The sequence below is a fragment of the Ciconia boyciana genome, chromosome 16 (assembly GCF_034638445.1).
Source record: "Ciconia boyciana chromosome 16, ASM3463844v1, whole genome shotgun sequence".
NCBI classification, from domain to species: domain Eukaryota; kingdom Metazoa; phylum Chordata; class Aves; order Ciconiiformes; family Ciconiidae; genus Ciconia; species Ciconia boyciana.
Window position 1 is genome coordinate 348,700 of NC_132949.1, and position 27,864 is coordinate 376,563.

The 27,864-nt window shown below is 56.2% G+C and overlaps 1 protein-coding gene across 8 annotated transcripts; it reads left to right on the forward strand.

Moving 5' to 3' along the window:
• Positions 1 to 1,102: 1,102 nt before the first annotated feature.
• Positions 1,103 to 27,001, forward strand: LOC140660239 (ethanolamine-phosphate cytidylyltransferase-like). Of its 8 annotated transcripts, none has more exons than XM_072880897.1 (23): positions 1,103 to 1,311; positions 5,425 to 5,486; positions 5,576 to 5,971; positions 10,296 to 10,433; positions 11,014 to 11,118; positions 12,945 to 13,015; positions 13,129 to 13,201; positions 13,674 to 13,772; positions 14,254 to 14,490; positions 14,733 to 14,813; positions 15,011 to 15,117; positions 16,242 to 16,330; positions 17,085 to 17,246; positions 19,151 to 19,217; positions 19,706 to 19,790; positions 20,859 to 20,903; positions 22,292 to 22,430; positions 23,099 to 23,181; positions 23,365 to 23,442; positions 24,052 to 24,117; positions 24,380 to 24,445; positions 24,938 to 25,026; positions 25,719 to 27,001. In XM_072880897.1, exons 2-23 carry the CDS (start codon positions 5,451 to 5,453, stop codon positions 25,807 to 25,809), a joined length of 2,403 nt encoding a protein of 800 aa, XP_072736998.1. In that variant the 5' UTR covers positions 1,103 to 1,311; positions 5,425 to 5,450; the 3' UTR covers positions 25,810 to 27,001. The 8 variants fall into 8 exon arrangements, with proteins under 8 accessions (XP_072736998.1, XP_072737000.1, XP_072737002.1 ...); XM_072880899.1 differs by lacking the exon at positions 1,103 to 1,311 and adding an exon at positions 3,698 to 4,672; XM_072880901.1 differs by lacking the exon at positions 1,103 to 1,311 and adding an exon at positions 4,707 to 4,769.
• Positions 27,002 to 27,864: the final 863 nt, after the last annotated feature.

The window sequence follows — 27,864 nt, forward strand, 5'->3', positions numbered from 1 at the left end:
TCCTAGATGCTCGTAGACCTGTAACCGAGCTGGCTGCCACAGCAGACGGAAACCCCAGGCCATGAAGGGCTACAAAAGAGCTCTACAGGACTCAAGTTCACGTCCCCTGCATCCACAGTGGAGAACAGCGGTGCTGCTACTGAATGCCCAGGGCCCAGCCTATTTCCTCCTTAGGAGTGTGCTTTCTCCACGGTGTTGCCTTAACTCCTGTATGCCCAGTTTCATCGGTGCGGCTTCCACTTGTCCCTCATCCTTCTCTGCTGTACTCATCTTGTCAGCCCTGCTTTGCTCATAGCACAGCAGTAAATGCAGCAGGCACCAGTATTCCTGTGTTACAGACCCATAGTTATAGTGGAACAGGTGGAAACACACCTGGAGCAAGCCAGGCACGATCTGGGAGAGCAGCGTTTCACAGTGGAAGAGCCAGCCCCGGTCCGAACGCTTTTCAGCCGGGGCTTGCTTCAGCCCTGTCACCAGTGCCTAGGAGAACTGCTGCAAAGCTCTCTTCTGTAAGTCAGCATTTTCGTTGGAGACCTTGCTGCTCCTCCGTGCAGTTTCAGCAGCTCTAAGAAACTGTGGATGCAGCAAAGAGGAGCAGCTGAAAGGGAGCGTGGGGCCTCCTGCAGGAGAGGACGCCTGTGCTGCTGGCCAGGCGGACCCGGCAGCCGGAGCAGGCGGCCGTGCTCTCCCCTGCGCTGGAGCCAAGTTAAAACGCCGGACGCGGAACAGGGGGGGCACCCCCGGGGGGAGCAGCAGCAGCCCCTGCTCGTGCTGCGCGGCTGTTCGTCGCCGTGCACCACTAACACTGCTGCGGCCGCCGGCTCCGCCGCCGCGGGAGGCCGCCTGACAGCGCGCCGAGGCCGGAGGCTGCTGCCAGAGGTACCGGCAGACCCCGCGCTGCCACCCGCTGCCGATCCGCCGGGGCCCGGGCGGGCGCCGCTCCGCTCTGGCGGGCCCGGGCGGGGCAGCGGCTGCGGCGGGGGCAGGGGCAGGGCGCGCCCCGCGCCGGCGGGAGGGGGGGGGCGGGGCGGCACTGGCCGGGCCGGGCTAGGCCAGGCCAGGCAGCCGCCGGGCGGGCCCCGCAGCCCGGGCCGGGCGGAGCCCCGCGCCTCCCCTTTCAGGCGCCGCCTCCGACAGAAACGCGCGTCCCCCTTAAGGCCCGGGGCGGTTGCGCCGGGCGCTTCATGAATGGAGCCACGTGACCCAAACATCACGTGACGCGTCCGTGAGCGGCGGCGGCGGCTTGCGGCGTCCCGGTCCCTCCCAGCGCGGCCTCCCCGCCCGGTCCGGCCCCGGCGGCTCCGAGAGGAGGTGAGCGGCGCCGGCGCCAGCTGCGGCGGCGGGCGCGGCCCGGGCGGCGGGCGCGGCCCTGGCACCGGGCGGGGCGGCGGGCCGGTCCCCGGGGGCGGGCCGGGGCGGGGCGGGCGCGGCGGGCCCGGGAGGGCGGCCGGGGCCGGGGCCGCCGCCGCGGGTGGGAGGGTGGCCCGCGGGGCCGCCGCCGCTGACTCACGGCGGGGCTTCCGGGGCCGCGGCCGCCCCGGTGCCGCCCGTCGCGCCGCCCGCCCCTGCTCCCCGCCCCGCCCGGTCCCCGCCCCGCGGCCGAGCAACAGGTGCGCGGGGCCGCCGGCCTGGGGCCCCGGCCCCGTCCGCGCCTGCCGCCTCCCGGGGACACCGCGGGCGCCGCCCGCCCCTCCCGCCCGCGGCTGCCGCCGGCCCCGGCCGCCCTGCGGACCGGCTGTCCCGGGGCGGGCCGGCCCCTCCGCGCCCCCGGAGCCCGGCGCGGCCGCGGCCTGGCCCACAGCGGGTCCCCGGCCGCCGCTCCTGCGAGGGGCGGAGGCGCTGCCGCGGGCGGTGCGAGGGCCCCGCCGGGCAGGCGGCTCCGGGGGTGGGGGGGGTTTCCTCAGCGACCCGCCCGGCTCGCACCGCGGGCTTCCTTCTTGCGAGGCGGTTTTCCTCCTGAGGAGAGGAGGCTCTGGGGAGGGTGACGAGCGGGAAGGGGTCCCGCTCGGTACCGTGGCTCGTTTCCTCGCGCAGGGGCTCGGCCGCGGGCGGGACGGCCACGCTTCCCCGCGGCCGGTGCCGGCTGGGAGAGGGCGGGCGGCCGAGGGGACGCAGCTGTGAGGTTCTGGCCCCTGTTCCGGAGGGGCCCGCGGACTCGCTGCCCCGCCGAGCCCCCGGTCCCTGGGGGGTGCAGGGAGCGGGCTGGGGCTGTGGGCCTGCTCGGCTCTGCGGCGTCCTCGGAGCCGAGCGGATTCCCGCTGCGGTGGGAAGCAAGCCTCTCCAGTGGGACTGCGGAGGAGGCTGCAACGCCTGGCCGACACGGAGCGGCTGCGTGTGTGTGCACGGGGGGGGTCTTGCTGTTCGGAGCCGGGGACGTCTCTGGCTGCCCAGAATACGCGACGTTTGAGCGGCGTGGTTAGAGGAAGGCACTACCAGGAAGGCTGGAGGGGGTCTCCGAGAGCCAGCTCTTTCCTTGATCTGTGCAAGCACAGTTAAAGCCGGCTGGGTGGGCAGATTCCTTGAGGGAAGAATTGCAGTCAGAGTGCCCTGGGTTGGGTGTGAGCTCACCAGGGACTCCTAAGGGGAGGGGGGGCACAGGAGAGGCACTCTCCTGACTTCATGTGTAACTGGGGGAGTCATCCAATTTGTCTGGATTCCTGGGAGGGCTGTGTGAGCTAATTTGCAACAAAGCAAGTAAACAGAGTATGAAATCCACACCGGGAGAGAGAGTTCTCCTGCGGGGTGCCCGACCCCTGCCAGCAAACCACAGTCCTCCGCCCGCCCGGTGCTGTGGAGCCCGTTGTGGAGCACAGCCCCTTCCTCTGCCTCCCTGTCCCTACAGATGGGTCTCCCTCCCTCCCTCCCGGCGCCGTCTCTGGGCCAGCCTGCGCTGGAACGGGTGACGTCACTGTGTTTACACGGGGCTCGTGGCACGGTTCTGCAATCAGGAATGTGGAGAATGGGGCCTGCGTTGAATCATGCGTGGTGCTGTCAGCTCTCTTGTGCTGCCTTTGAGCTGAGGAGAGAATTGGCTGCGCTTGTGCTGAGTTCAGGCCTTTTGAGCTCTGGGGAAATGTGTTGAGGCTGCATTTTCTTCATTGCAGTCATTGTGTTTGGCACTTTTCAGTGTGATCTTTCTTCGGGAAGCTATCAAAAGCTGAGCAATCAGCAGCCTGGAGAGCTAGGCCAAGTCTGGTCTCTGTCTTGGTGCCAGTTCTCTGGGTGTCCTCTCTGCGAGCTGCCAAATAGCCCTGTCGCTGATCCTTCAAACGGGACCCAAAAAATGGCCAACAACTAGTCTCCGGGTTGTTCTTCCCATTCTACTGACTGACGTGTGTTGCTGCGTCTCATTTTGATCCCTTTGGGAAGGGGGGCTTTGGAGGGTCCGGCCCGTGTGAGCACCCCTGTTGATTCCCCGCTCTGCCCCAAGGAGCTCTCTTCCCAATACCCTGCCTGATGCAGCACATTTGTTGCCTTGTTTGTTTTATTTCAGCTCTGCTGTAATGAAGGAAGGTCGAGTGCTTGCCAGGCAGCTGGAAATTCTTTAGCGCCACGAGGCAAACAAATTTCTGTGGTCCCGCTGACCATACCTGCCCTTGGCTCCTTACGCTCGCCAGAGGATGGTGCAGAGAGGTGCTGCAGGCGTGACGTTGTTGGTCTCCCCAGCTCTTCCCTTCCTTCTCCCCTTTTCCCAGCAGCCATGTTGTTTGCCAAGGAGGAGCAGAGGAGAGAAATACAACAGTATGGGAAGGAGTGAAGAATTGATTTTATGAAGCAGTTGCTTGTGTGGTGTCCATCCTGTGTTAGCCTGCTTCGTTGCAGCTACCTTCCTTGGATGGCAAAGTGACTCTTTCTACACCGGCACTGTCAGGTTGTAGCGGACATCTCATTGGAAGGAGCATTGTCCTCTGGGTATAAATAGCCTGCCTCCTGGCAGGCTGGAGGCTTTGGGAACGTCTCTGCCGGTGTCCTGGGGAATGCTGACCCCGTTCACCTCTAATAGGTGGTAGATGCATTGCGGGGAGCCTGCGCCACAGCTGCTAGAAGAGCATAAATTCGTATTTGCTGACTTGTGCATCTGGTTCTTGGCTATAACTGTACATCGGTGCCTCTTACGTTTAGCAAAGCAGTAGCAAACAGAATTGTTATTGACTGTTTGGCACCAAAGAGATGAAAGGTACAGAGGTGTTTGTAGACTGTGCTTGCACAGGAACGCTTGCCTCGCTTAAGGAGGCGTGCAGTTCCTGGCTGTTTGAGGCGCAGCTATGTCTGTCGAGCAATATCTGAGAGGATTAATTCACTGGGCAGTGTAGTAGCACTCTGAACTAAAGCCTGAGGGGAGGAGGTACGCAGGGATAGAAACAGGAGCTTGGGTATGATTCACTGCAAAAACAGGCCTGGGAATTGCTCTTACCGGTTCTGACGTCCTGTCTTCCGTGGCAGTGGAGGAGTCTGCTCTCCTCTGGTTTTGGCCGCCCTTAATCTTTGTTTTCTTATGAGCATACCCTGACTCTGAAGAAAGCCAGGGACCGATAGGGACTTTCTCACAGAAGAGACCTATGGCTGGGGTCAGCTCTGCGTGACCGGGAGAGGTGAAGGCTGCTGAGGCATCAGCCCAAATTTGTGATGGGATTCCAGTGTGCCCAAATGCTTCCTTGTGCTGCAGTATCAGGTCATCCTTCTGTTCTTTGGGAAAGGTTGGGTGCAGAACTTTGACTTGAACCTGGATATGCCGGCTTTCCTGGGAAGCAGAAAAAGTTCGGAGAGGCGTGAGTGCAGCCGTGGTGTTCTCCTGCCCTGCAGGATGCCCCACGAGGCGTGTTGTGGAGGCAAAGGCTTCCCCTGTGCTCCTTGCCCAGGGTCGCGTGTTCTTGAACCGTACTGGTTTGGGTCCTTGGGGGCACCTAGAATCTGGTAGGATTCTCGTCCTGGGGAGTTTCTGGGCTGTGCTTGGGCACCTGTTGGAAGGGCATGTCAGAGCGACCGGCTGCCTTGCTCTGCTTGGGAGTTGCAAGGATGAGGCAGGGAGCAAGAGGAGCAGAGTGCCAGCATGCTGAGTCAGCATGACTGGCCCGGAGCAGCCGTGCTCTGGACCCAGCCTGCTGCCTGCCAGGCTATTTTTAAAAATGTGGCTTCCGTGTATTCTGACTCCTCCTAGTTTTTTAATTTCCCCCACCCCAAGCAAAAAACCCAGCATTGCCACAAAGTCTCCGTGGGAGTAGGGGTGTGGAAGGGCAGCAGTTTCTGCTCAGGGACAGAATTTGCCGCTTGTGAGTCCAGCTCAGTCGGGTGCTTGTCGAGTGTTGCCCGGGGAGGGGAGTGGGATGTGCGGCAGCACGGGGCGTTGCTGCTGGACCCTGCCGCAGGAATGTCGCAGGCTCTGCTGTGTCCTGGGGGGCTAACCTGACCTTCCTTCCCTTCCAGAACCTGATTGACAAGGCTGTCGTGTTATGACGACCCCCAACAAAGGAAACAAGGCCTTGAAGGTAAAGAGGCAGGTGGAGGAAAGGGCTGCGGGTGGCAGGTGCAGGCATCCACTCTAGGTTTCATGAGCGTGTGCTGCCTTCTCTTCCAGGTGAAGCGGGAGCCAGGTGAGAATGGGACCAGCTTGACAGATGAGGAGCTGGTGACCATGTCTGTGCGGGAGCTGAACCAGCATCTACGGGGCCTGTCGAAGGAGGAGATCATCCAGCTGAAGCAGCGTCGGCGCACGCTGAAGAACCGGGGCTACGCGGCCAGCTGCAGAGTCAAGCGTGTCACCCAGAAGGAGGAACTGGAGAAGCAGAAGGCAGAGCTGCAGCAAGAGGTGGAGAAGCTGGCCTCCGAGAACGCCAGCATGAAAATGGAACTTGATGCTCTCCGCTCCAAATACGAGGCTCTCCAGAACTTCGCCAGAACCGTGGCCCGGAGCCCCGTGACCCCTGCGCGGGGGCCTCTCACCTCCAGTATGGGGCCCCTCGTCCCTGGCAAGGTTGCTACTACTAGTGTCATCACAATAGTGAAATCCAAAACGGACGCCCGGTCTTAGTGAAGCGAGTGTCGCCTGAGCTTGTCTGTGCAGGGCAATTAGGCACAAAACCAGCCTGGAATCCCCAAAGCACAAACCCTCCCCACATGGGTCTGGGTTCCTTCTACTTGGCCCAGGACTGGCCTGCTGATCACTCCAGTTTTATTTTGTTGTGTCCAGATTGGTATGAGCAGTGGTGATGCGTCCCTTGCCCTTTGCAGACAGAGCTTCCCACCCAGCGGTCTGTAGCCCTCGGGCGCCCTTGGGACAGACTGCGAGATCTTGGTTTCCTAGCCAAAGAAAGTCTGTGCAGTGTGGCTGACGGCAGGGCGATGGAAGGGCTTGGGGAAGGTCCGGAGGGAGGCTTTCTTCCTGGGGGCCGGGAACCCTAATTTTCGGTCACTTCCAAAGGCTTTCCTTCATTACTCTGCCAGGTGGTGCATCTCGGTGCCTGACTGCCAGGCACCTGAACCTGCTGCTTTTGTCTCATTTGGTACCCGTATTTGCAGTTGGGGTGTTCTGTGTAATAGGTTTTTATTCCTTTCTAGGTGTGCCTCTGTGCCCTAACAGTGGGTTTCCTTCAGATGTCTGTTGCGTTAGCCGTGTAAACTAGCAGTGGTGGAAAGGAAGAGATGCTGTCATGCCCTGCTGCCTCTGCCCCCGCGACGGGGAAGGAGCCGGGACAGGGCCCTTGCAGGGGCCCAGCACCCCAGGGGAGGGAGGGAAGGTACCGTGTTGACTGCAGGCCGGTTTTGTGCCTAATGTGTTGCACTGAACAAGACCAAAATCACTAGTTGTTCCCGTGTTTTGAGGGTATCAAGTGTCTCTAGTGTGATGGTTTACACAACCAGTTTATGTGGTTAAATAGCCCTTTATTTAAAGAGAGAAACATCATTTTAAGAGTTATTAAATTATCTAAGTTTAAAATTAAAATCAGACAGAAGAGAGAGCGTATTTATAGTCAGCTTTTTTATCTGAGAGGGCGAGAATATTTGACCATATAAATGGGGAAATATTCTCGGAGACTTTGCTAGTTAAAAGTTAATAAATAAATAATTTTAAAGTTTCTCATGAACCTCCCGCAAACTGTTTGTGGCTCTGAGGTTAGTTTTTATAAAGAGTTATCAGACTTTATTTATAAAACTTAGAAAAAGACAAAAAAAGAGGCAAGTCCTGTTTGATATCTTTTTGCAATTGTACCAAAAGTGACTTATTCTCGACCTTGCTGGCTTCTGTTGTGTCCCCTTGTGTTGCGCGCTCTGCTCTCTGAGCTCTTGCGTGGCGCTGTGGTGAGGTGGTGCCAGTGGCTGCCTTTGCCATGTGCTGTTGTTTCGTGCTGCCTTTGTTTTCCCTAAGCTCGACCGAGAGATTGGGTTGGAATCTCTCTGAATTCTCCAGGATTCTGGCACACCGGCAAAGGTGCTGCTGTTCTTGAAGGCACAACCAAATGGCTGGTGCAACTAAGCAGTGATGAGAAAATGCTTCTCTGCAGAGGCGTGTTGCAGGAGCAGGGGCGGCTTGGGCCTCTCGCTGAGCAGCTGACACTGGGTAGCTCAGATACCTGAATGGGGAAAACATTGCGCTTTCCGTCCTCCGGCAAAGCTGGTAGAGAAGTAACACAAGGGAGAATTGTCCGAGTTTAAGAGGAGACCAATGGGATTTAACTCTGGGGTTGGATCCTGTGGTCAGAACTTGTGTTGCTCTTGCGGCTCGTCTGACAAGAGGGGCAAGCCTGCCTGCCTTCTGGGCAGTGCAGGACCAGCACTAGTCCTGAGTGTCTGCATATTACTGAAAATTAAGCTGTGGCATGGTTACTGTCTTTCCTGGTGCAGCTTCTGTCTGTGGGTACTGGAAGAGTGCTTAGACTTACAGCTGTGTGACACAGCTGAGAAGCTATTTCTGGCCAGGTTCTGTTTCCACAAACACTTTGATCCCCCTCTCCCCTCCCCAGAGATTTGAGATGATGACCGAGTTGTTTTAGAGAAGCAGGATGTGGGGGTGAAGTCCATGTGATCTCCTGGCTGCTGAAAGTCTCCTGGGCGGAGGGGACAGAGCAGGATGGCACAAGGGAAACCACAGTCTTGCGGGGGGGCATGGTTTGCCATACTGGGTGGTTTTTGGTGATGTTTCTTATGTAGCTGAACTGACACTGCTGTCCTCTGGGCTGAGAAGCAGGTAAACCTGATGAAAGCCGCAGTGTGGCAGGAGAGGAGGAGATAGTTGGTGGGGATTTTCTGCTGGAGGGGGAGATCAGCTTTGCTCCGATTGACGGGGAGTTTAGGGAGAAGCTGGGTGGGATGCTTTTCCCGGTGAACTACCGGAACGAGGAGTGGGTTAGAACATCTCCTCCAGGCTTCCCCCTCCCAGCCCTGGGCTTTCTCTTCTCCTCTCTGAGCTGAAGTGTCCGACATGCCGCTTCCCAGCCATTCACTGGATGGGCTACGCACTGAGCAGCACTCAGCGCAGAGCTCTGGGCTCCAACCTCTGTCTTCCAGCTGGTGACCTGGTGCCTGGAAGAGGTGAGATGTTCCAGTACATGGAGACCTCCAGTTGGCCTGTGGTGTCAGTCCCAACCCTGTCTCTCCCGGAGCCAGCCTGAGATCGAACCTGGCTAGAGAGCCCTTCTGAACCCAGCTGGAGGCCTGACCTCAGCAGGGTGAGCAGCCAAGGTTTTGGGTATGGGGCTGGTTAGGAACCGAGCTCCAGGGGCTGGAGGCTGTGGCGTGAGGAGGGCCGGATCAACAGAGCAGGCGATGACGGGCAGTCCTGCAGCCACGGTGAACTTGCTTCCGTTGTACTCTGCAGCAAGGAGTGCGCGGGTCCTTCCCTGCCTGCTGGGTGGCAGCCGTGCTGTTGCCGGTAAGAGGCTGTGCTGCTTTGGAGTGAGACCGTGAGTCAGGAGGACAGAGCAGGCGGCAGCACTGACTCCACCAGACGTTAATGCTGCTGTTTCTCCTCCCCTGTGCCGCGCTTGCTAGCTTGTGGCCCCAGCCTGCTCCGAGCGGCCGAGTGTGTTGGGTGAGGACACGTCGTGTAGGGGGGAGCAGGTGCAAAGCCACGGCTGAAGGGCGCCTGTGGGGTAAACAAGCTCTGCGGGCGCTGGGCTGGACGTCAGCGGGGACGCGGTCCCCTCGTGAGCACTGCTTCCCTGTGCCAGCGCACTGGTTTTGGTTTTGTTCTTGAAGTGTTGGACCCCGAGTGGTGTATTCCTGCAGTTCCACGGAGCCTCCCGTCCTGCCCCGGGGGACGCGGTCCCCTGCCAGCTGGCTTCCCGTTCCCCGTGCGAGGCGACCGCGGCCCCGAGCCGTCACGCCGACCTCTCTCGTATATAGCGTTCTGGAGTGTGGCAGTTCTTGTTCCTGAGGTGCTCGTCCGTTTGGTTTCCTGCTGTGAAGGGTGTCGTGTGTTCTTTCTCCTGTTCCTGGTGCCGTTCCTGCGGTGGTTGGGGCGGGGGCCCCGCCCCAGCCCGCCCGCAGAGCGAACCCGCGGGGGGTACCCCCGCCCCAGGCCGGCCATGTGTGTATCTTGTGAATTGTGTAAAGCTGCCCGCGCCTGGCGCAGCCCCGGTGGCCATCGCTCCCCGCTGGGGCCGAGCGGGCGGCTGGGCGGAGGGCCTCGCCCTGCCCGCGGCCGGTCCCCGTCCCTGCGCCGCCGCCTGCCCGGGCCAGGCCTGCCCGCCCGCCCCGGGGGGAGGCCGGGGGCTGCTGGCGGCTGCCCCCGGGCGGTTTCCCGGCGGGGCGGCCCGAGGCGGCCGGGGGCTCCGGCGAGGGCCCGCCCTGCGCGGCGGGGCCTGTCCCGGCCCGGGGCTCGTCCCGGCCCGGGGCTCCGGGGGGCGGTATTTATTGCTAAGTTATTGCCCGGGGCGGCGGGCCGGGCGGGCGGGCGTTATTTATTGCTGTACATAGTGTCCGTCCGCGGCCGCCGCTGTTTTGTACGTGACAATAAACCGCTTTCAAACAGCCGCCGCCTGGCGCTTCCTTGGGGCGCGGTCCGCCGCGGCGCGGGGGGCGCTGCTGCACCCGGGGCGGCGCCGCCGGAAGTGGCGCTCCGCCGCTCTCGCCGGCTCGCGGAAGCGGCGCCGCGGTGGCGCGCCCGGCAGCGGAAGCGGGGCGCTTCCGGGGCGATGGCGGCCGGCGGCAGCCTGAGCCGCTCGGAGCGGAAGGCGGCGGCGCGCGCCGAGATCCTTCAGCAGGAGGAGCAGCGGGACCGGCGGAGACAGGTACGGCGCGGCCCGGCTGGCCCGCCCCGCTGCCGCGGGCCGCCGTGACCACCGGTGTGTACCGGGCAGGTGTCCCGCATCTGGAGGAAGCCGCCGGCGGAGCGGAGCCCCGAGGAGTGCCAGGTGCTGAGCGAGAGCGAGGACATCGTCAGGGAGCTGGAGCGGCGCCGCAAGCGGCGCGAGCGGCTGCGCCGGCGGCAGGAGGAGGTGGGCGGCCGGGGGAACGGCGGGCCGGCGGCCCCCCGAAGCCGCTGCTCGGTTGTTGCGGGGAGCAGGCCGTGGGGAGAGGAGAGGAGCCCTGCGCTCCGGGGCGGGGGGGGGGGCGAGGCCGCCAGGCTGGCTGCTGCGGGGGGAGCCCTGGGGCTGCGGCGGGCCTCGGTGAAAAGCTGCCGTGCCGCGTCGCCAGGAACGGCTCAGGGCCCCGAGGCTGTGGCCTCCCGCGGCCGCCCTCGGCTTGTCTCGGCACCGCTCTTACTTTCAGCGGCTCCCAGACTTGTGTGTTTTCCAAATGCATGCGGTTTTCTGTGTGTGTGCTGCGTGGGCGGTCTCTCGGGAGGATGGATCTGCATGTGCTGCTATCCAGGAAGCTTTTTCCCTTGATCTTCCATGGATAATATGGACAACACCCACATTCTTTTATTTAGAAACCACTTCTGATAATACTTGCGTCACTTTTTCTGGCTAGGCTAGGCCCATGTTAAAACTCCCAGGGAGCTCCCTGTTCCTTCCGATTCGGTGATGCGCCGTATCTCAGAAACACGTGAACTTGCTCAGTCGTATTTTCTAGGTATGTGACGAACCAGAGGAGTTAAAGAGAAAGGCTACCGAGCTGGCTGCCGCTGTCCGGAATGCCAAGCACCTTGTCATCTATACAGGAGCTGGGATCAGTACGGTAGGATTCTTTGGGGGTGAGTGGCTGGAGCTTTGGGAGCTCCTTCAGGAGTGCTGCAATGTTGTTTTTGACTTCTTTTGTGGTTTCCAAATGACTACATGATGTGTGTTATGAGTCTGGGATGCCACATTAACACGGCTGCACGGCAAGCCATGACCAAGACATTTGCTAGTTTGCATCTTGGGGTTGTTCCTGCTGCCCAAGAGATTCCGAGGCTGCATCACCTCTGTGACTGTGTGAAGAAGGCGCTGCTTAAACGAGAAGATCACTAGTCTTACTTTGTTCAAGTCTTTTCAACTAATTCTGGTGTAAAACCTAAAAGCAAGTTAGCTAATTAATGTTGCCTGTGTTAATGGTCAAGTAGGAATAGCTGGTGGTCATCAGAACTTATAGATGACAGTGTAAGAAGTGGCTGGTTTCAGTGGCCTCTGTTGGGAGACCAAAAATCTGGTTCTGCCTCTTCTAGTGCGACGTGTCACCTTTGTCTGAACTCTGGGATGAGAACCGTATTTTTCTTTCCCTTTTCTACAGTCTCTGTTGATACGGAGCATGATTCTGGGCAGGGTGTATGAGTGATAATGTCACAGGTATTTTTGCTAAAGAACGCTGAGTGCAAGGTACCAGAAATCAAGAGTCTAGTGAAAATAAGGAAACGTTCAAGAATGGAGTTCTGTGTACGGAAATGGGAAGCATCAAGGGGGAAGAAAGAGTTCTGGAGGGATTCCATAATGGTAAAATTGGAGAAAATAAATACTGAAGGTGAAAATGAGAGCTGTAAGGTAGGAGAAAAAATGCTATAGAGAGAGAAAATGTATGAAAAGAAGGTTTTCCTGCGATTAGGGAACACTGCTAGAATCATAGAGTGGTTTTGGGTTGGAAGGGACCTTAAAGATCATCCAGTTCCAACCCCCCTGCCATGGGCAGGGACACCTTCCACCTGACCAGGTTGCTCAAAGCCCCATCCAGCCTGGCCTTGAACACTTCCAGGGAGGGGGCATCCGCAGCTTCTCTGGGCAACCTGTGCCAGTGCCTCACCATTCTCACAGTGAAGAATTTCTTCCTTATATCTAATCTAAATCTACACTCTTTCAGTTTAAAGCCATGACCCCTTGTCCTATCACTACGTGCCCTTGTAAAAAGTCCTTCTCCAGCTTTCCTGTAGGCTCCTGCAGGTACTGCAAGGCTGCTGTAAGGTCTCCCCAGAGCCATCTCCTCTCCAGGCTGAACAACCCCAGCTCTCTCAGCCTGTCTTCATAGGAGAGGTGCTCCAGCCCTCTGATCATCTTGGTGGCCCTCCTCTGGACTCGCTCCAACAGCTCCATGTCCTTCCTATGTTGGGGGCCCCAGAGCTGGACAGAGTACTCCAGGTGGGGTCTCACCAGGGCGGAGTAGGGGGGGAGAATCCCCTCCCTCGACTGCTGGTCATGCTGCTTTTGATGCAGCCCAGGAGGCGGTCAGCTTTCTGGGCTGCAAGCGCACATTGCCCGGTCACGTTGAGCTTCTCATCAGCCAACACCCCCAAGTCCTTCTCCGCAGGGCTGCTCTCAATCCATTCTCCGCCCAGCCTGCATTTGTGCTTGGGATTGCCCCGACCCATGTGCAGGACCTTGCACTTGGCCTTGTTGAACTTCACGAGGTTCGCACAGGCCCACCTCTCAAGCCTGTCAAGGTCCGTCTGGATGGCGAGAAAACTTGTAGTGAATGAAAAAGCACCCATGAATGAAGTGTATCTGGTTGTTCCAGCTGAGACCGGGTTGGTGTGTTTGTGGACAAGAGGTAGGAACCTTCTCGTCAGGCCTCGTTTTTTTTCTCTCCCGATAACACAGGCAGCTTCAATCCCAGACTACAGAGGCCCTAATGGCATATGGACGTTGCTGCAGAAGGGCAGGAGCATTAGGTAAGGAGAAATTCTGAGCTGTGTGGCAGAAAGCTGCTACGGAAAGAGAGATTAATGGCAATTCCAACCTTTTTTTTTTTCCCCCCTTTTTTTTTTTTCTTGCTTCTTGTCAGGGCTACAGATCTGAGTGAGGCAGAGCCCACACTCACCCACATGAGCATTGCCTGCCTACACAAGCACAACCTGGTAAGATGTTTTTTCCCCACCTCACTTGTGTTCTTCTGTCTAAGTATGATGAATAAAACCCAACAGGGGAAAAAAATTTTTCATGAGATTGCCTAACTACTGCTTTTACTCAGATGGCTACACATCCATGTAGGAAAAAGTATCTGTGCTCACATACAGCTGGGTCTTCATTAGGCTAGCTCCAGACTGTAGCTCTGGCAGTTTTCCCCCTGGCACCTTTTCTGTAACACCTTGTATTTCCCTCCTGGTGAGGCTGGTCTGGGGACCTGGCCACAAAGTCAGCCAGACCCAGTAAAGCTCTGTTCCTAGTAGAGTCTTTTCACTTAGCTTTCATAAAGGTCTGTTCTCCACGCTTTTTCTTGTTCTGCTCTGATGTATGGGGCTATTTGGTGCGTGTTGAGACACCTGCATTTGAGTTAGACTTTCAGAGTCCTCTGCATGCACGTTAGCTCAGTGTTTCATTCTTTTCAAGGTGCAGCATGTGGTGTCTCAAAACTGTGACGGGCTGCACCTGCGGAGTGGGTTACCCCGAGCAGCAATATCTGAGCTTCACGGAAACATGTACATAGAGGTGAGTGGCCAGAACAGCATGAAGTTACTGTCTAGTGGCCTCGCAAGAAGATAAGGTAAACTATTTATCTCTCACTAGCTCAAGAAGAGTTAGTACAAGGGCTAGCCTCTGCTTAGTTCGTATCTTCAGGCCATCAGGTTTGGGGTGAACTACTTAACAAGCACCAAAACAAAGTGTTCCGTACCGCTTGGTAGCTTTTTCTCTGTACTTGCTAGAGCCTTCTGCTTCTGACTACTCTTCCTCAGACCTTCTCTGAAATCCCTCCTATCGCCTACCCAACAGGCTCCCTGTAATTCCACTTGCTAGTTGAGGTTTTCCAAACTCTTCCAAGTTAGCATCTGATCCCTGATGATCCCTTCTACTGCTTCCAATTTATTGTCCCCCAAAAGTCCTTTTCTTCTGAGAGAAGTGGCTGGCTCCTGGTGTTTCACGGGCTAGATGCTAACGATGTAATGGGTTTTTTGCTTTTGTCCTGCACCAGGTCTGCACTTCCTGTACACCCAACAGAGAGTACGTGCGAGTATTTGACGTGACAGAGCGCACAGCCCTGCACAGGCATCACACTGGCAGGATGTGCCACAAGTGTGGGGCACAGTTGAGAGATACAATCGTCCACTTTGGGGAGAAGGGGACGTTGAGACAGCCCCTGAACTGGGAAGCAGCAACAGAAGCTGCAAGCAAAGCAGATGTGATTCTTTGTCTGGGTTCCAGCTTAAAGGTAACTTTAGAGACTCGGTGAAGATTGTTAGCAGCATTCCCTCTTGGTGATACACCTTGGTGCTGAGCAGTCTCCTCCCAAACAGACAACTGTAAACTCTGGTGTCAGGATTCGCCCACCATCTGTGATAGTCTCTCTTCCTCCCTCTTTCCCCTCCTGGTAATACATTCCTTTTCCTCTCACTGATACGGTTCACAGTTACGCGTGCCTTTGGCTGTACTGATATCTCTGTTTTGTGGCAGGTTTTGAAAAAATACCCACGTCTCTGGTGCATGAGCAAGCCACCCACTCGTCGCCCAAAGCTGTATATCGTGAACCTGCAGGTGAGAGCCTTTTGCACCGCGTTTGAAGGGTTTGGGCGAAACAGACGCTAGCGTGCGGTGAGCCTGTCCACCCAGGAGCACGCCGGGCCCCGAGCGCGGGCCGGATCCTGGGCAGGGACCCCACCTGCCCCGTGGGGATGGCCCCACCGCCGTGCAGGGAGACGCCTGCAGCCGCGGCTTTCGTGTCGCTCCTGCAGTGGACCCCGAAGGACGACCTGGCCGCCCTGAAGCTGCACGGCCGCTGCGACGACGTCATGCGGCTGCTGATGGCGGAGCTGGGGCTGGAGATCCCGCGCTACGACCGGTGAGCGGCCCAGGGCCCTGCCCGGCGGCTGCGCCCCGGGGGCCGCCCGGCCCGGGGGCCGCCCGGCAGCCCTCCCACGCTCGCCCTGTCTCCGCAGGGCGCGGGACCCCATCTTCGCGCTGGCCGAGCCGCTGCGCCCCGGGGAGGAAGGCACGCACTCGCGGAAGCCGGTGGCCCCGCCGCCGGGGGCCGAGCCGCCGCCGCCGGGGGCCGAGCCGCCGCGGGAGGAGGAGCCGCCGCCGCCCGCCCGCCCCGGCGGCTGGCTGGGCCGCGGCTGCGCCAAGGGCGCCCGGCGGCGGAAGAGCAACTGAGGGCGGGCGGGCGGGCGCCAGCGGGGACGCGCCCCAAGATGGCGGCGGGGGCGGGCGCGGGGCGGGGCGGGCGGCGGCCCCGCTCGCTCGGCTGCGGGCGGGCGGCGCCGCCGGTGACAGCGCGGCGATGCTGCGCAACGGGGCGGCGGGCGGCGGCGGCCCCGCGGCGGGCGGCGCGGCGGCGCACCGGCCCGTGCGCGTCTGGTGCGACGGATGGTGAGTGGTGCGGGCGGCGGGGCCGGGCGGGCGGGCTGTCGCGTCGCCCGGAGAAATAAACCGTGTTGGCTGCGCTGGTGCCTCCGGCTCCTCTGTGACCGCGGCGCGGCTGGGCTCGGCGGCGGGCCGGGCCCCGGGCCGCTTCCCGCGGGAGAGCGGCTCCCTCCCCGCGGAGCTGCCGCGCAGTCCCGGTGCGTGCGGCCGCGGGACGTGCCCCCCCCCCCCAACCCTCCCCTCCGGAGCCGGCAGCGCCCTCGGGCTCCGCCGCCGCACGGGCCTCGGCGAAGCCGCCGGGCCGGGCCGGGCCGTCCCGAGAGCCCGGGGCTGCAGCCGGCACCTGCCGGGCCGGCCCCCGAGCCGGGGGGAGACCCGGCCCCGGCCGGCATCCCGCTCTCCGTCCGGGGCAGGGCTATCGCAGCGTGCCGGAGCGCTGCCGCCTTCCCCCTGGAACTCGCCGTGGACGCGTCAATCGGTGCCCGCTGACAGATAGCAGAGAGACTTTCAACTTTGAGCCCGTGGGGAAGGTCACCTCCTGCAGCCTCCCAGCAACGCGCACCCTCGTGTCCCCAGACTGAACCGGGGCCGTTGTCTTTCTAGCTATGACATGGTGCACTATGGCCACTCGAACCAGCTACGCCAGGCTCGGGCCATGGGAGATTATCTGATTGTTGGAGTCCATACAGATGGTAAGAGGTTTTCTCAGCTTTTCACCTCCTCCTGCCTCTAGAATCTCCCAGCACCGTTAGCCCTGAGAGAACGGAGGTATCCTGATACAAAGCAGGCTTCTTCCTGCATCTGCTCAAGGAGCAGCGGCTTCCAAAAGAGACGTGTGCCTTCCCTGGGTGAGGGAGCAGTCGCCCCTTTCACGCTTTCTGGAGGAGGGTTAGGTGGTTCAGAGCTTGCAGGCTTCCTTTGAGGGGTGAGCTGTATTCTGTGCTGTAAAAACAATTGAACCAGTTGAAAATCAGTCTGGTTTTGCCGGTGTAAGCTGCAGAACTGATATTCCAAAACAAATTACTGTGCGGAGAAAACTCATTTCAAGCCCATCTGAAAGTTAACTACTAGGAACTAGTTCTTGCCTGTGAAGATGGATTTTCAAGTGGTTTATGGATGCATATTTTCTAGCATGAACTGAGCGTAGCATGAAGCTATTGTTTAAAAGGGGAATTTCCCCTTGGGGGGCTGCGAGGAGGCCCAGGTAGTTCCCCCCAGTAGGAAGTATCTGGGTACAGGGAGGCGCTGAGACCTTCCAAGTGAATTCCAGGGACCTTGTTACATGCTTAAGAAGTGCAAGTGAATTAAAATATCTTCTGATCTAGCTGGGGCTTTCTTCTCTGCAGTGAAGTCCACCTGCCTGTGAAATGTGTGAGGCTCCTGTCGGTGAGAGTCTTCATAGCTGTAGTGCATGCTTCTAACTGGGTTTTTCTGTTTCTTGCCCAGAGGAGATTGCCAAGCACAAGGGCCCCCCTGTCTTTACACAGGAGGAGAGGTACAAAATGGTGCAAGCCATCAAGTGGGTGGATGAGATTGCTCCAGGAGCTCCCTATGTCACCACACTGGAAACCCTGGACAAGTATAACTGTGACTTCTGTGTGCACGGTGGTGAGTCGTATTCTGAGGCGATAGTTGTATTAACACAGGCCCTCTGGGGCTTGTGTGCTCTTGGTTTCCCTGCTGCAAACCAAGGAACGTTCTGGCTAGCGCTGGCCATCAGAGGATACCTCGCGTACAGAGGTCTGCCGTACCAACGCCCGCACTGGGCAGCATGGCTACTCCTGTTCTGGTATTCTGGAGAAATACGTCTGTGCTAGGCACCCTAAGAGTGGCCAGGTCCCTTGGTTTTAAGCATCCCTTTCACTTACAAAGGTGAAATGCATTGTCTGACAATTATCTTGAGGTTGCCCTTAGCACCAGCAGAAATTTGTGTGTGGGGAAAATAGTAATTTGCAAAACTTAAATGTGAAAAACACTGTTAAAAAGGTAAGTGTGCAGAAATACGAGCATGTTTATATCTACTTATCCCAGGATGAGATCAGATCTGAAAAGCCTCTCTCTCTCTATCCAGCTGATAAGCTGTTCAAGGGCTTAGCTGACCGTGTGGTCAGAGACCTAGTTCTTATTATGAACACTTTTCAGTTTATAGTCACTGAAGAGAACCAGCATTCTGAGGAAACAGAACTTGTGTACTCTGCCCCTTCCTGGGACTGCTTCTCGTGTTCGTTCAGCTGCAGCCCCTCCTCCCTACCCCTCTGAAGGTATTTTGCCAGTTTAATCAGGAGTAGTCTTTGCACTCATTTCAGGTGTTCTTCCTCATCTGATCCCAGCCACCTGCTATCAATAAGCCAAGTATTTCATTAAATGTAAATAAATCATTAATCTTCTGTGAGATAGATATGCTTTTTCACAAGGACAGGGTGATTATCAAATTCTTTATTAACTTAATTGCCTGCCCTGAATGTGTGTGTGGCAGGGTATGTTACCCCTTACGGGACTTGGTGAGGGATTATGGCAACAGAGAAGCGCTCATGGCCTTTTCTCCAGCTTCCCTGCGTTTATCCCCCCTGCCAAATCATTCAGTACTTCTACCTGAATAATACCCTTGCACATTGCAGTTTTGCCAGGCTGTGTTTATGCAAAAGATAAGTTTTGAAATAGCTGAGCTTAATTGGGAAGGTGACAGACAGCAAGCCCGCTGTTTCTGCCTCTCTCCTGGCACATAGAGCTGTGCTTGCGTACGTTCTCATCTCCTGTCCCTGTGCCCTGAGGTGAGGGTGTGGGGTTTGAGAACTCCTCAGCTTCCCTGAGCGTGCCACCCGACTGCGTGAGAGCACTCGTGAGCTGCCAGCGCCTGCACTGTAAACTGGCTGTTGTGCCAAATGAAAGCCAGCTTAGGTTTTCGCTTGTGAAGATTTTACGCTATCGCTAAAAGTAGGTGAGAGGTGTTTTTGTAGAGTGAGTTGAGAAGCATGCCAAAGATGAACTGGAATTAACTCTGTAGAAGGGTAGCTTGATGTCACTGTACAAGTGCCATCACTGAGGGGAAGAACTGGCTGTTGGAGGATTGTTGAATTGACTGAAAAAGTTGTAACGTGAACCAACGGCTAAAACCAGTCCTAGAGAAGTTAAGGTTAAGGTGCTTTTTAATACTGAGACTGATGGTGGCTGTTTGAATTATCATCTGAATGACAATAGTCGTGCCTGCTGCTGGATTCACTGTGAGGGCAACTGGCTCAGATTTTCTGGACTGTCTAAAAAACAGTGGACCAGCTGGTTAATGGTGTTTAACATCCAGGATTATGCTTGTCTCCACAGATAGGGTAGTCTTGCAAACCCCTGACATTCCCATGGGATGCAGGATGTATCCCACGTGCATGCACAGAGATTCGGATTGCAGGAGTTCTAGTCTGGCTTATGTGCTGGACCTGCTAAGCGACTACTGTCATTCTAAAACAGCTTTTGTGCAGGAAGGCTTGGGGCGCAGTTCTGAGGCTTTTCTCTCTCTGCAGATGACATCACCTTAACGATAGATGGCAAGGATACCTATGAGGAAGTGAAGACAGCGGGGCGATACAGGTAACCCGTTGCTGCTTATCTTCTTATCCTGTTTTGGGCAGAGTTTTTGGGAGTTCGTGCCCTGAAGGGAAGTCAGATGAAACACAGCTATCTTCAGGTCATGCTTTAATTTTGCTGTAACGTGTATCAGAGCTTCAGTTGCTCCCACCATTTTGCCTTGCGGGAAGTGTTGCAGACTAGCAGCTGACCGGCAGGGCCTTCCTGTTCCTGGCAGATGCTAGTTCTGGTCTTGAAGCCTCGCTGGGAGTTGGCTCTGTTAGGAAGTCTGTGCAAGGTAGGTTTTCCTCACATGAGCAGTTGCTGTGGCGTGAAGAAGATGCAGAGGCTCAGCAAATGAACACTATATATTAAGAGCAGGTAGAAGGAAGACTTTCTCAGGACGGTCCCTGGTTTGGATTTATCAGGTGCCATAGGTGTTCCTTGTGGTAATGGTGGGAATGCAAATGCTCCTGTGGCTTCCGCTTTATCCTTTGCTTGTCTCCCTGCAGGGAATGCAAACGCACCCAAGGTGTGTCCACTACCGACCTCGTTGGCCGCATGCTGCTCATGACTAAGGCTCACCACAGCAACATAGTGAGTCAGAGGGCTTTGGGTGGGAGTCTGGAGTCCAGAGCATATGCCAGCTCTTTCCTCTTGCTGTCCCAAATGGCAGTGGAGCTCCTGGGTCTGGCTCCTAGGTGCACGGAGAACTGGCAAGCTGATTATGGGCAGTGGCAGCAAAACGCCCTGCTTATGTTTGCTTAAGCCTGTCTGAGATCACAGCGCGATCTCAGCCCATGCTGCTTTGGAAAGACGCAGGGGGATAAAAGCTTTGATCCCTCATGATTGGTGTGGGCTTCAGGAACGTTATGGGAACTACCGGCTGGCCTATGGCTTCTCCAAGGGTGAAACTACACAGTGCAGCCACATTGATCTATCAACCCAGTGCTGCCAGAATTGGAAAGTCCTCTTCCTTCCCACTGAGCTGTATGCTTCTGCCTTCTGCTGTCTCTAGTCTTGTCCGACCTTTCTTGAGTCTCCTCAGCTCACTACCTGGTAGATAGCTAACCTAACCAAAAGAAAATAAAGGAAGTAGTTTTACGTTGATTAATGAGTTGAATTGACTTGGTGAACAAGCAATCCAGTGAATGAATCACCTAGATAACAGCAGGGACAAGACAAGGGACCCACAAGAGCATTCAGGGGTAGAGGGAGATCTTTTAGTGTGCTGAGCTGTTAGATTGGCTTAGCCGTAATATGTAAGTTCACACCAAGATCTGGCACAGTGTTACTAGCTGTCTGCAGAGATCTAAGCCCGTCTCTAGTGTAGTGTCTTTGGAAGAAGGAGGGACGCTGCCCTGTTAGGGGCTTGCGTAGTTGAGGGAGGACGTAGGTGTGCAACGCTACACCTTGCAGGTTGGGCAAGAGCCACTGTCACTGCGTGGTGCCAGGCTGGGATCAGATAAGGACACGTTTCATCTGACTCATACTGGGACACGACTCTGGTTTAGATATTAACTGGTTTGTCAGCATTCAGTGCCAGGGGTCAATGGTGTGCGGTCTGAGCCTGGACTTCCCAGCACTTCTGCCACACACAAGCATATTCTTGGTTGGATGAGCTATGCGAGTGCTTAAACATTTTGACTCTTTATCTCCCTTCAGGATGAGGACCTAGACTATCGGAAGCACACTGACAACTTTGGGAAGGTAATGTGAGTTCTGGTCATGGACGTCTGGTTGTTGTCCTGTCTGAGAAGGAGTCCAAATGTGCTTTCTGGCCTGTGTTGCAGGCTTGTATTTTCCCCCACATTTAGTAGCAACCTCAGTAAATGTCTGCTGTCTCCATAAAGTAGCTACTGTAGTCAGTGAAACAGGCAGGTGTGGCCGCACGGGGCCAGAGAGTGAACTGTCCTTCAGCTGCACCACAGAGCTGCTGCACCCACTGAGCCTTTGCTGTTTTTCTGGCTTGCTTGTAAATTCTTTATTGCCGCTTCCTTTGGGACCCAAGTGCCTGCAGTTCCAGCCTAGGGGCAGCCTCCACGGATGCTCTTTTTAGCGCACATGTTTTTAAAGGTGTTGCATTAGGTCTGGGAAGCGTTGATGTAGCAGGCACGTTGCTAGCATGCTGTACTGCAGAATTCACGTGCCCGGTCTTCAAGCAGCAGAGCAGTCTTCCTTGGGTTCTCTGCTGTCATGTCCAGCTTGTGTCTTGGGCTACCTCTAAAGAGCTATCAGCCCCTTTTTTTCTTTCCTGGGTGTTGGATTGTCCCTGATTAACGAGTACCAGGACCTACAGCTTGAGTAAGTCTTTCTCACTCACAGGGGGTTTGCTGACCAGGCTGAATCATCCTCTTTGTTCTCCACCACGTTGGGTTTTTTGAGCAGGCTTTGCAGGGCCTGTTGCTCCAGCATGGCTGTTTCCTGGTGCTTGGATCAGGGGAGAATATCTGGGCACCAGGTACCCTGCATGACCGCTGTCAGCTGAGCCCCCCCTTCTGCATGCTGCCGTTTGTGTGGCTTGCCCTGGTCTCGGCTGAGTTGTCTTTGTTCTTTCCAGTCTTGTAGAGCAGATAGCTTTAGGGGAGCGAAGCAGGGCTCGAGCGGGTGACTCGGTGGCTGTTTCCAAAACTGCCACATGGCGGGGATGAAGCTCCGTCTTTGGTTTCACCGGCGCTGGGATCTGGCCCTTGCTGGAGCTCTGGGCGATCCCTTCCCAGCTTGGCATGCCATCGGCCAGGTGAATGGATAGGCTGCCTTGAGGCTTGAGAAGAGCATAGGTAGGTTGTGTGTTGCCTCCCTTAGTAAGCCTTGCCTCTCCTGGAGATCCAAGACTGCCCTGTTGCCTTCCTCCTTCCTGAGCTTTCTTCTCGGCTTCTCCTCAGCTGGCTGTTGAGGGGACGATTTAGACTGTGTTTGACAGAGCAAAAAGGGCTTTTGTGAGATTGCACAAATGTTTGGTGCCAGGAATGTAGGAAGTCCAAGCTGCTAAGAGTTGTGATACTTGCTAGCAAATTGCCTGCAGCTGCATTCTGTGCGTTGTCCAAACCCCCTCCTGGAGCCTGAAAAGGAAACGTGTGTGGTGTGTGTTTTCCCAGGGGCCAAAAGGTCACAGTCCCTGGACTGGCGTCTCACAGTTCCTACAGACATCTCAGAAGATCATCCAGTTTGCATCAGGGAAGGAACCACAGCCAGGAGACACTATCATCTACGTGGCCGGAGCCTTCGACCTGTTCCGTATCCTTGACTCTGTTTTGTCAAGAAAGTAGTGTTGGTCTTTTTGTTTGATGTTTTCATGTTTTGAGGAACCAGACTAGGATATTTACTTCTTTTTTTTTTTTTCTTCCCCCTTCCCCTTTTCTGTAGGTGTGCATGTGAGGGGAGGAGGCAGGAGTTCTTACTGGCAGTTTCTTAGTTGCAGGACACTGAGAAAGGAGCTACAGCTCCTCTCTAGAGAGATTTGTGGCTGTTGGAGGACTTCGGGAAGACAGCTGGATACTCTCCACACGCCAGTGATCTCACTCCAGTCCCTCTTAAGGACTGGCTGTCATAGACCAAGTGACTGCACAGGGCATCTGGAGCAGATCATCCTGGGGGAAGGTCCAGATTCATCCCTCGGACAGTCCTTGAGGCACTGTGCCAGAACACCCGAAACAGGTAGAAATTCTGGACAGAGGCAAAGTTGAGTCTGTGTAAGGTGGAGCTGAAAAGGTGTCTGGCTTTTGCCTAGAACCTGTGGAGCCTGAGGAGGAAGGATGCAACTGTTCTTAGGACATAGGCAACAAGTAATGCAAAAATAAAATCCTTGGGATTCCTGTCTCCCACTGTGGTTTTTCAGTGCATCTGTGTCTGTCTTCCTTTCCCTATTTTCCGTGTTAGCTTCAGTTCCTTAAACAGGTCTACAGATATTGGGCATGTAGATTTCCTGGAGAAGGTTCACCAGCTGGCAGAGAAACCCTACATCATTGCTGGGCTGCACTTTGATCAGGTCCGTATATGACGTTATCCAAAGAGCAGCTTGGCGCCTGTTCTTCCTGAAACCAGCAGGCCCTGGTCTGGAAGACAGGAAGGGGATGTATTGGCCAACACAGGATTTTCATGTTGGGAGGAAGTGAGAGGAAAAGGCGGTTGCTTTGTCTCTCTTCTAATTGTGCCTGGTGCTTTGCCTTAGGAAGTGAATCGCTACAAAGGGAAGAACTATCCCATCATGAACATCCATGAGAGAACGCTCAGTGTCTTGGCCTGTAGGGTAAGTGCCTGTAGGGTAGGTGCCTCTGCGCTGTTCCAGAAATTGCCTGGAGCTGGGTGGTGTTCACCCGTAGCCAACAATCTTGCGTCGGTTCTTTGGTGTGACTGAGAAGGCAAAGACAAGAGTGATCACTTTAGGCTGCCAGAGGTGCTGGGGTGCTCTCGGGAGGAATCACTAGGCTCCTCTGTCATCCTGGCTAACCTGAGCTATCGAACCCGTCCGCCTCTGTTCCACCAGCAGTGAAGAGGCAGGATGCCTTGCAGAGAGCTGCTCTGTAGCTGTGTTCTTGTAGAAAATTATCCGCTCTCTGCAGCAGGGGAGAAAATTCCTGGGAAAGAAATGTGGGGAGGCCCAGAAACGTGTGCCCTGAGCAATTAACTCTTGGATTTGCTATATACACACTACCAGAAAGCGTATTCTTTAGTGGAACGAAAAGATGCTGTGTGACAAGCAGTGGCTGCTAAACTCACTTTCCTGTTCCCTTATTTGAGTTCCTAACTCTATAACCAGATGACCTGCTCAAGTCTGTTTAGGAAGCAGGCTGGCCTCTGTTTTGGTTCTTCCCCCCTCCTCCCCACATCTGGACTCTCCACCTGGTTTCTTTTCTAGTACGTCTCGGAAGTGGTGATTGGAGCCCCCTACGCTGTCACTGCTGATCTGCTGGATCACTTCAGGGTGAGAGTCTTTGTGTATAGGTGTACCTGAAGATGTTGGGGTGTGATGTGCTTAGGGAGCTAAAGTGGTACAGGAAAACACAGGGGTGGAGAAGAGAGATGGTCCCGCTCCGCAGGATTACAGGGAGCTCCAGGTGCATTGTCAAGCATGGTACAGGAGGAGTGGCTTTGCTGATCTCCAGGCTATGCTGCAGTGAGTGCAGTGTCAGGGAAAGTCCCTGTCATCTTTTCGATCTTGTCAGCGACTTTGTGTCCTTCTCCAGGTAACACTTGTGTGTCATGGGATGACTGAGGTGGTGCCAGACAAGGATGGTTCTGATCCGTACGAGGTAAGCTATTAGCTGCTGTTGTCTGTGCTGCTTTGTCAGCATCTGATAGATGCAGCATGGCTTTGTTCGTGTTCCTGAGCTGAGAATTCGTATTGCAGAGGATGCTACCCAAGCAAGTCCTTGGCAGGTGATGCTGGTTTTCATCTATCCCTGAGGGTAGCTACTTGGAGCAGAGCCTGTAAATCATTCACAACAGCTCCGTTCTTTTAGTCCCTGTTTTGTTTTGCCTGTTTCTGATGCCTTCATGGCAGAATGAGAAATCCTGTAATCGTTGCTCTACACCAGTCCTGGGCAGCCTCGCTTCAGGAGCTTCATACGTGAAGCTTTGCTTTTAGCAGTTACTTGTTCTGCCTCCTAGGAGATCATTTTGTGTCGTGGCTGGCTGGGTGCCCACAGGACCTGCCGTGACTTCTGCTCAGCTTTCACTACTGAGCTGTAAACCCAGCGGTCCTGCGTGTTTTTTACAGCTGAGTCTGCTGTGTTTGTTCACAGGAACCGAAGAGACGCAACATTTTCCAGCTGGTGGACAGTGGCAGCAATCTCACCACAGATTTAATTGTGCAAAGAATCATCAAGAACAGGTTGGCTTTCTTCATCTCCCAGTTCTGTTGCATACTGTTCTGTCCAGCTTGTCTGAGGACTCCTTAATGGAATCTAAGAGGAAGAGAAGGGGTTACCTAAAGGCACAGAATCAGTGAACTGGTCCCTCATCTTCCACAGCTTGGGCAGGCTGCTTAAATGTGAATGTACTGGCCTGTACAGGAAAAGGAACAGCTAAGCTCTACTATGTCAGAATGTGCTTCACAGCATGTTTTATTATTTTTCCTCCTCCTCTATTAATGATAAAATTTCCTTGCTGTATTCTCGGGGATTTAGCATGTTGCTTCTTTCAGAGCTTTGCTCTTTTAGGCCTGAGCCCTTCACCTTCAGTGACCTTGGCTCAGGTCAGTGGTAAATTTGATTTTGGTATTATGGCACTAAGTGGTCTGTCCCAGGACAGACCAAGCATGGAATAGCAGCGTCTTCTGCAGGGGGAGAAATAAGTCGCGTCTGGCCAGTGTGGGAGCCTAGGACTTCGGAGTGATGGTAGCAGTCGTGGGAAGCTTTGGGTGCTGGCTTTCGAAGAGGAGTTGGGGGGTTACTGGTGAGGTTTCTGAAGTACTCTCAGAACAAAGCAGCATAGGAGAAGGCAGCGCTCCCCTGCTCCAGGTGCTTTTAGTCTACTAGGGACATGGATGGATGAGAATCTCATGGCATTTTGTGATTGATGCAGGCTGGAGTTTGAAGCTAGGAACCAGAAGAAGGAAGCAAAAGAGCTGGCTGTGTTGGAGGCCATGAGGAGACTGGAAGAGGAGAAGCACTAGGCCAGCAGAGAGCTGATGCGTGGGTCGCAGAGTACCGCAGCCTCCCCCTCTTGAGGAGCAGACAGCTCTTTGAGAGGGGACCCCTGAACGGGGACACTGCTGCTGGCATGCAGGATGTGCTGTCCTACCCTCTTCTGTCCTAGCTCCTCCTGCACTAATTATGCAGACATAATGAGTCGGGATCCTGCTGCCTAGTTTTTCCTCCGTTAATCAGCCCCCATCCCCTTTCCCAGGAGGAGATTTGACAAAAGAAAAAAAACAAAAAACACGGTTTTAATTATAACTAATGTTTTAACATGTTGATGTGCTTTTACCTTCTGCCATTTCTGGCTTTTAGTAGGAGGGAAATGGAGCAGCCGCCCAGGCCCCCTCTGCCCCTCCAGGTTCAGCTGTCCTGACCGGAGTCCACGCTCCAGAGCAGCCCTTCGGGCGGTGGTGGGGGCGGCTGGACAGGCTGGCAAGAACGGCCTCCCCGGGGAAGGGATGCGGCACCCGCAGTTCCTCCTGCGAGCTTTTGGTTAGGGACGCTGGGCCATCGGTGTGCTGGCTGCTGGAGGTGCCGACGGGCCCTGTGCTCTGGGGTTCGCCGTGCTGCCTCTCCTCAACCGCTGCCTCTGCACAAATACCAGACCCCAAGCTACTTCGGCTTTAGTTGGATAAAGCCTCTCTCTGCTGTGACTGGTGCCAGTGAGAGATTTGCTGCCCCAGTAACAGGCAGCGGTGCGGCAGCTGCTGAGAGGGGCGGGTGGCTGGTGGCACGGGGACCCTCGGTTCCGCGGTGTCCCTGGCAGCTTGAGGGATTTCTCCACACGAAGCGTGGGAACCCTGGGGCTTTTGCCAAAGGCTCTTCCTGTTGCGAGGCAGCAGGACCTGGTGCCGCTCAGAGCCCTGCTTGCCGCTGCTGCCGGAGCCCACCTTCTGCCTGACAGGTTACCTAAGGGAGCGACCTTGTCAGCTGAAACTTCACGGCCGTTTTCTGAGCTGCAGCACGTGTGCCCCTGCGGGGAGGTGCGGGGCCTGAGGAGGATGGGTGCTGGGCTGAGCCCCTTTCTGCCTCTTACATTCCAGGGTGCTGTGGTGGGTGTCCTGGGCCGCTCCCTGCGCTGTGCTGGACGGTCCTTCCACGCCGGTTCTGTTGTCCTCTCTGTTGTAAACTTTTGTTGCTGATCATTAATAAAATGGTGAAGACTTGTGTGTTGGTCTCTTTGGGCCTTGAGCCCGGGTGGCAGAAAGGGGCCAGGCCCTGGCTGGAGACTCTCTCCTACGGTGGCTTTTCCCGGGAGCTCTGATGGGAGCCGGGGAGAGGCCACTGTGGCCTGAGAATGAGCTCATGGCCCTTGGGCAGCCCAGCCTGAGCTCTGGGGCACGTCGGGTTCTGGTGCAGCGGTTGGGGATCACTCTGACTGGAAGCTGTTTGTTCTCACTGTGGGAGGAGGTTTTTGCTGAATTCACTAGAAAATTGAACTAGACCTTGTGAGTGGGTCTTTGCTTTGCTGCGTTCTGGGGTTTTATGCTTTCTTGACTCAAATTGCAGCAGAGTTTGCACTGGAAAGGTGTCTCAGCCGTTCAGTGGGCAGGTAACCATGCTGGGTACGAGGGAGGAGGTGACCTGAATTCTGCTGGTGGCTTGGTGTATCACAATGCCAAAGCCGTGTCTGAGAGCAGCTGCGGTGACTCTGTCCTGCTGCCTTGGAGGGGCTGGGGTGGAGACAGGTCAGCTGTGGAGCTCGGGGTCTCGCAGCTGTGTAGTTGCTAATCCCAGAGCCTACGTTCGCATAGTTGGCATTTCAGTAATGAATATTCATATAATATATTCATGTGTCATCTGTGACAAGAGCCAAGACACCCACCTGTGTGGGGACGCTCCCTGCTGAGCACCGGGCCGGAGGGGACTGGGGAACTCAGAGCCTCCTCTCCTCTCCTGCTGTAGCTGGAGCCCCTCGGGTGCCCGAGGCAGGAACGTCAGTCCCATCCCTGTGCTGCGTTGAGCGTGGGTGACGCTGTGAGTGTGTCCGGGCTCCCCCCGGCTGCCCCTTGCAGCCCCAAGGCCACTGC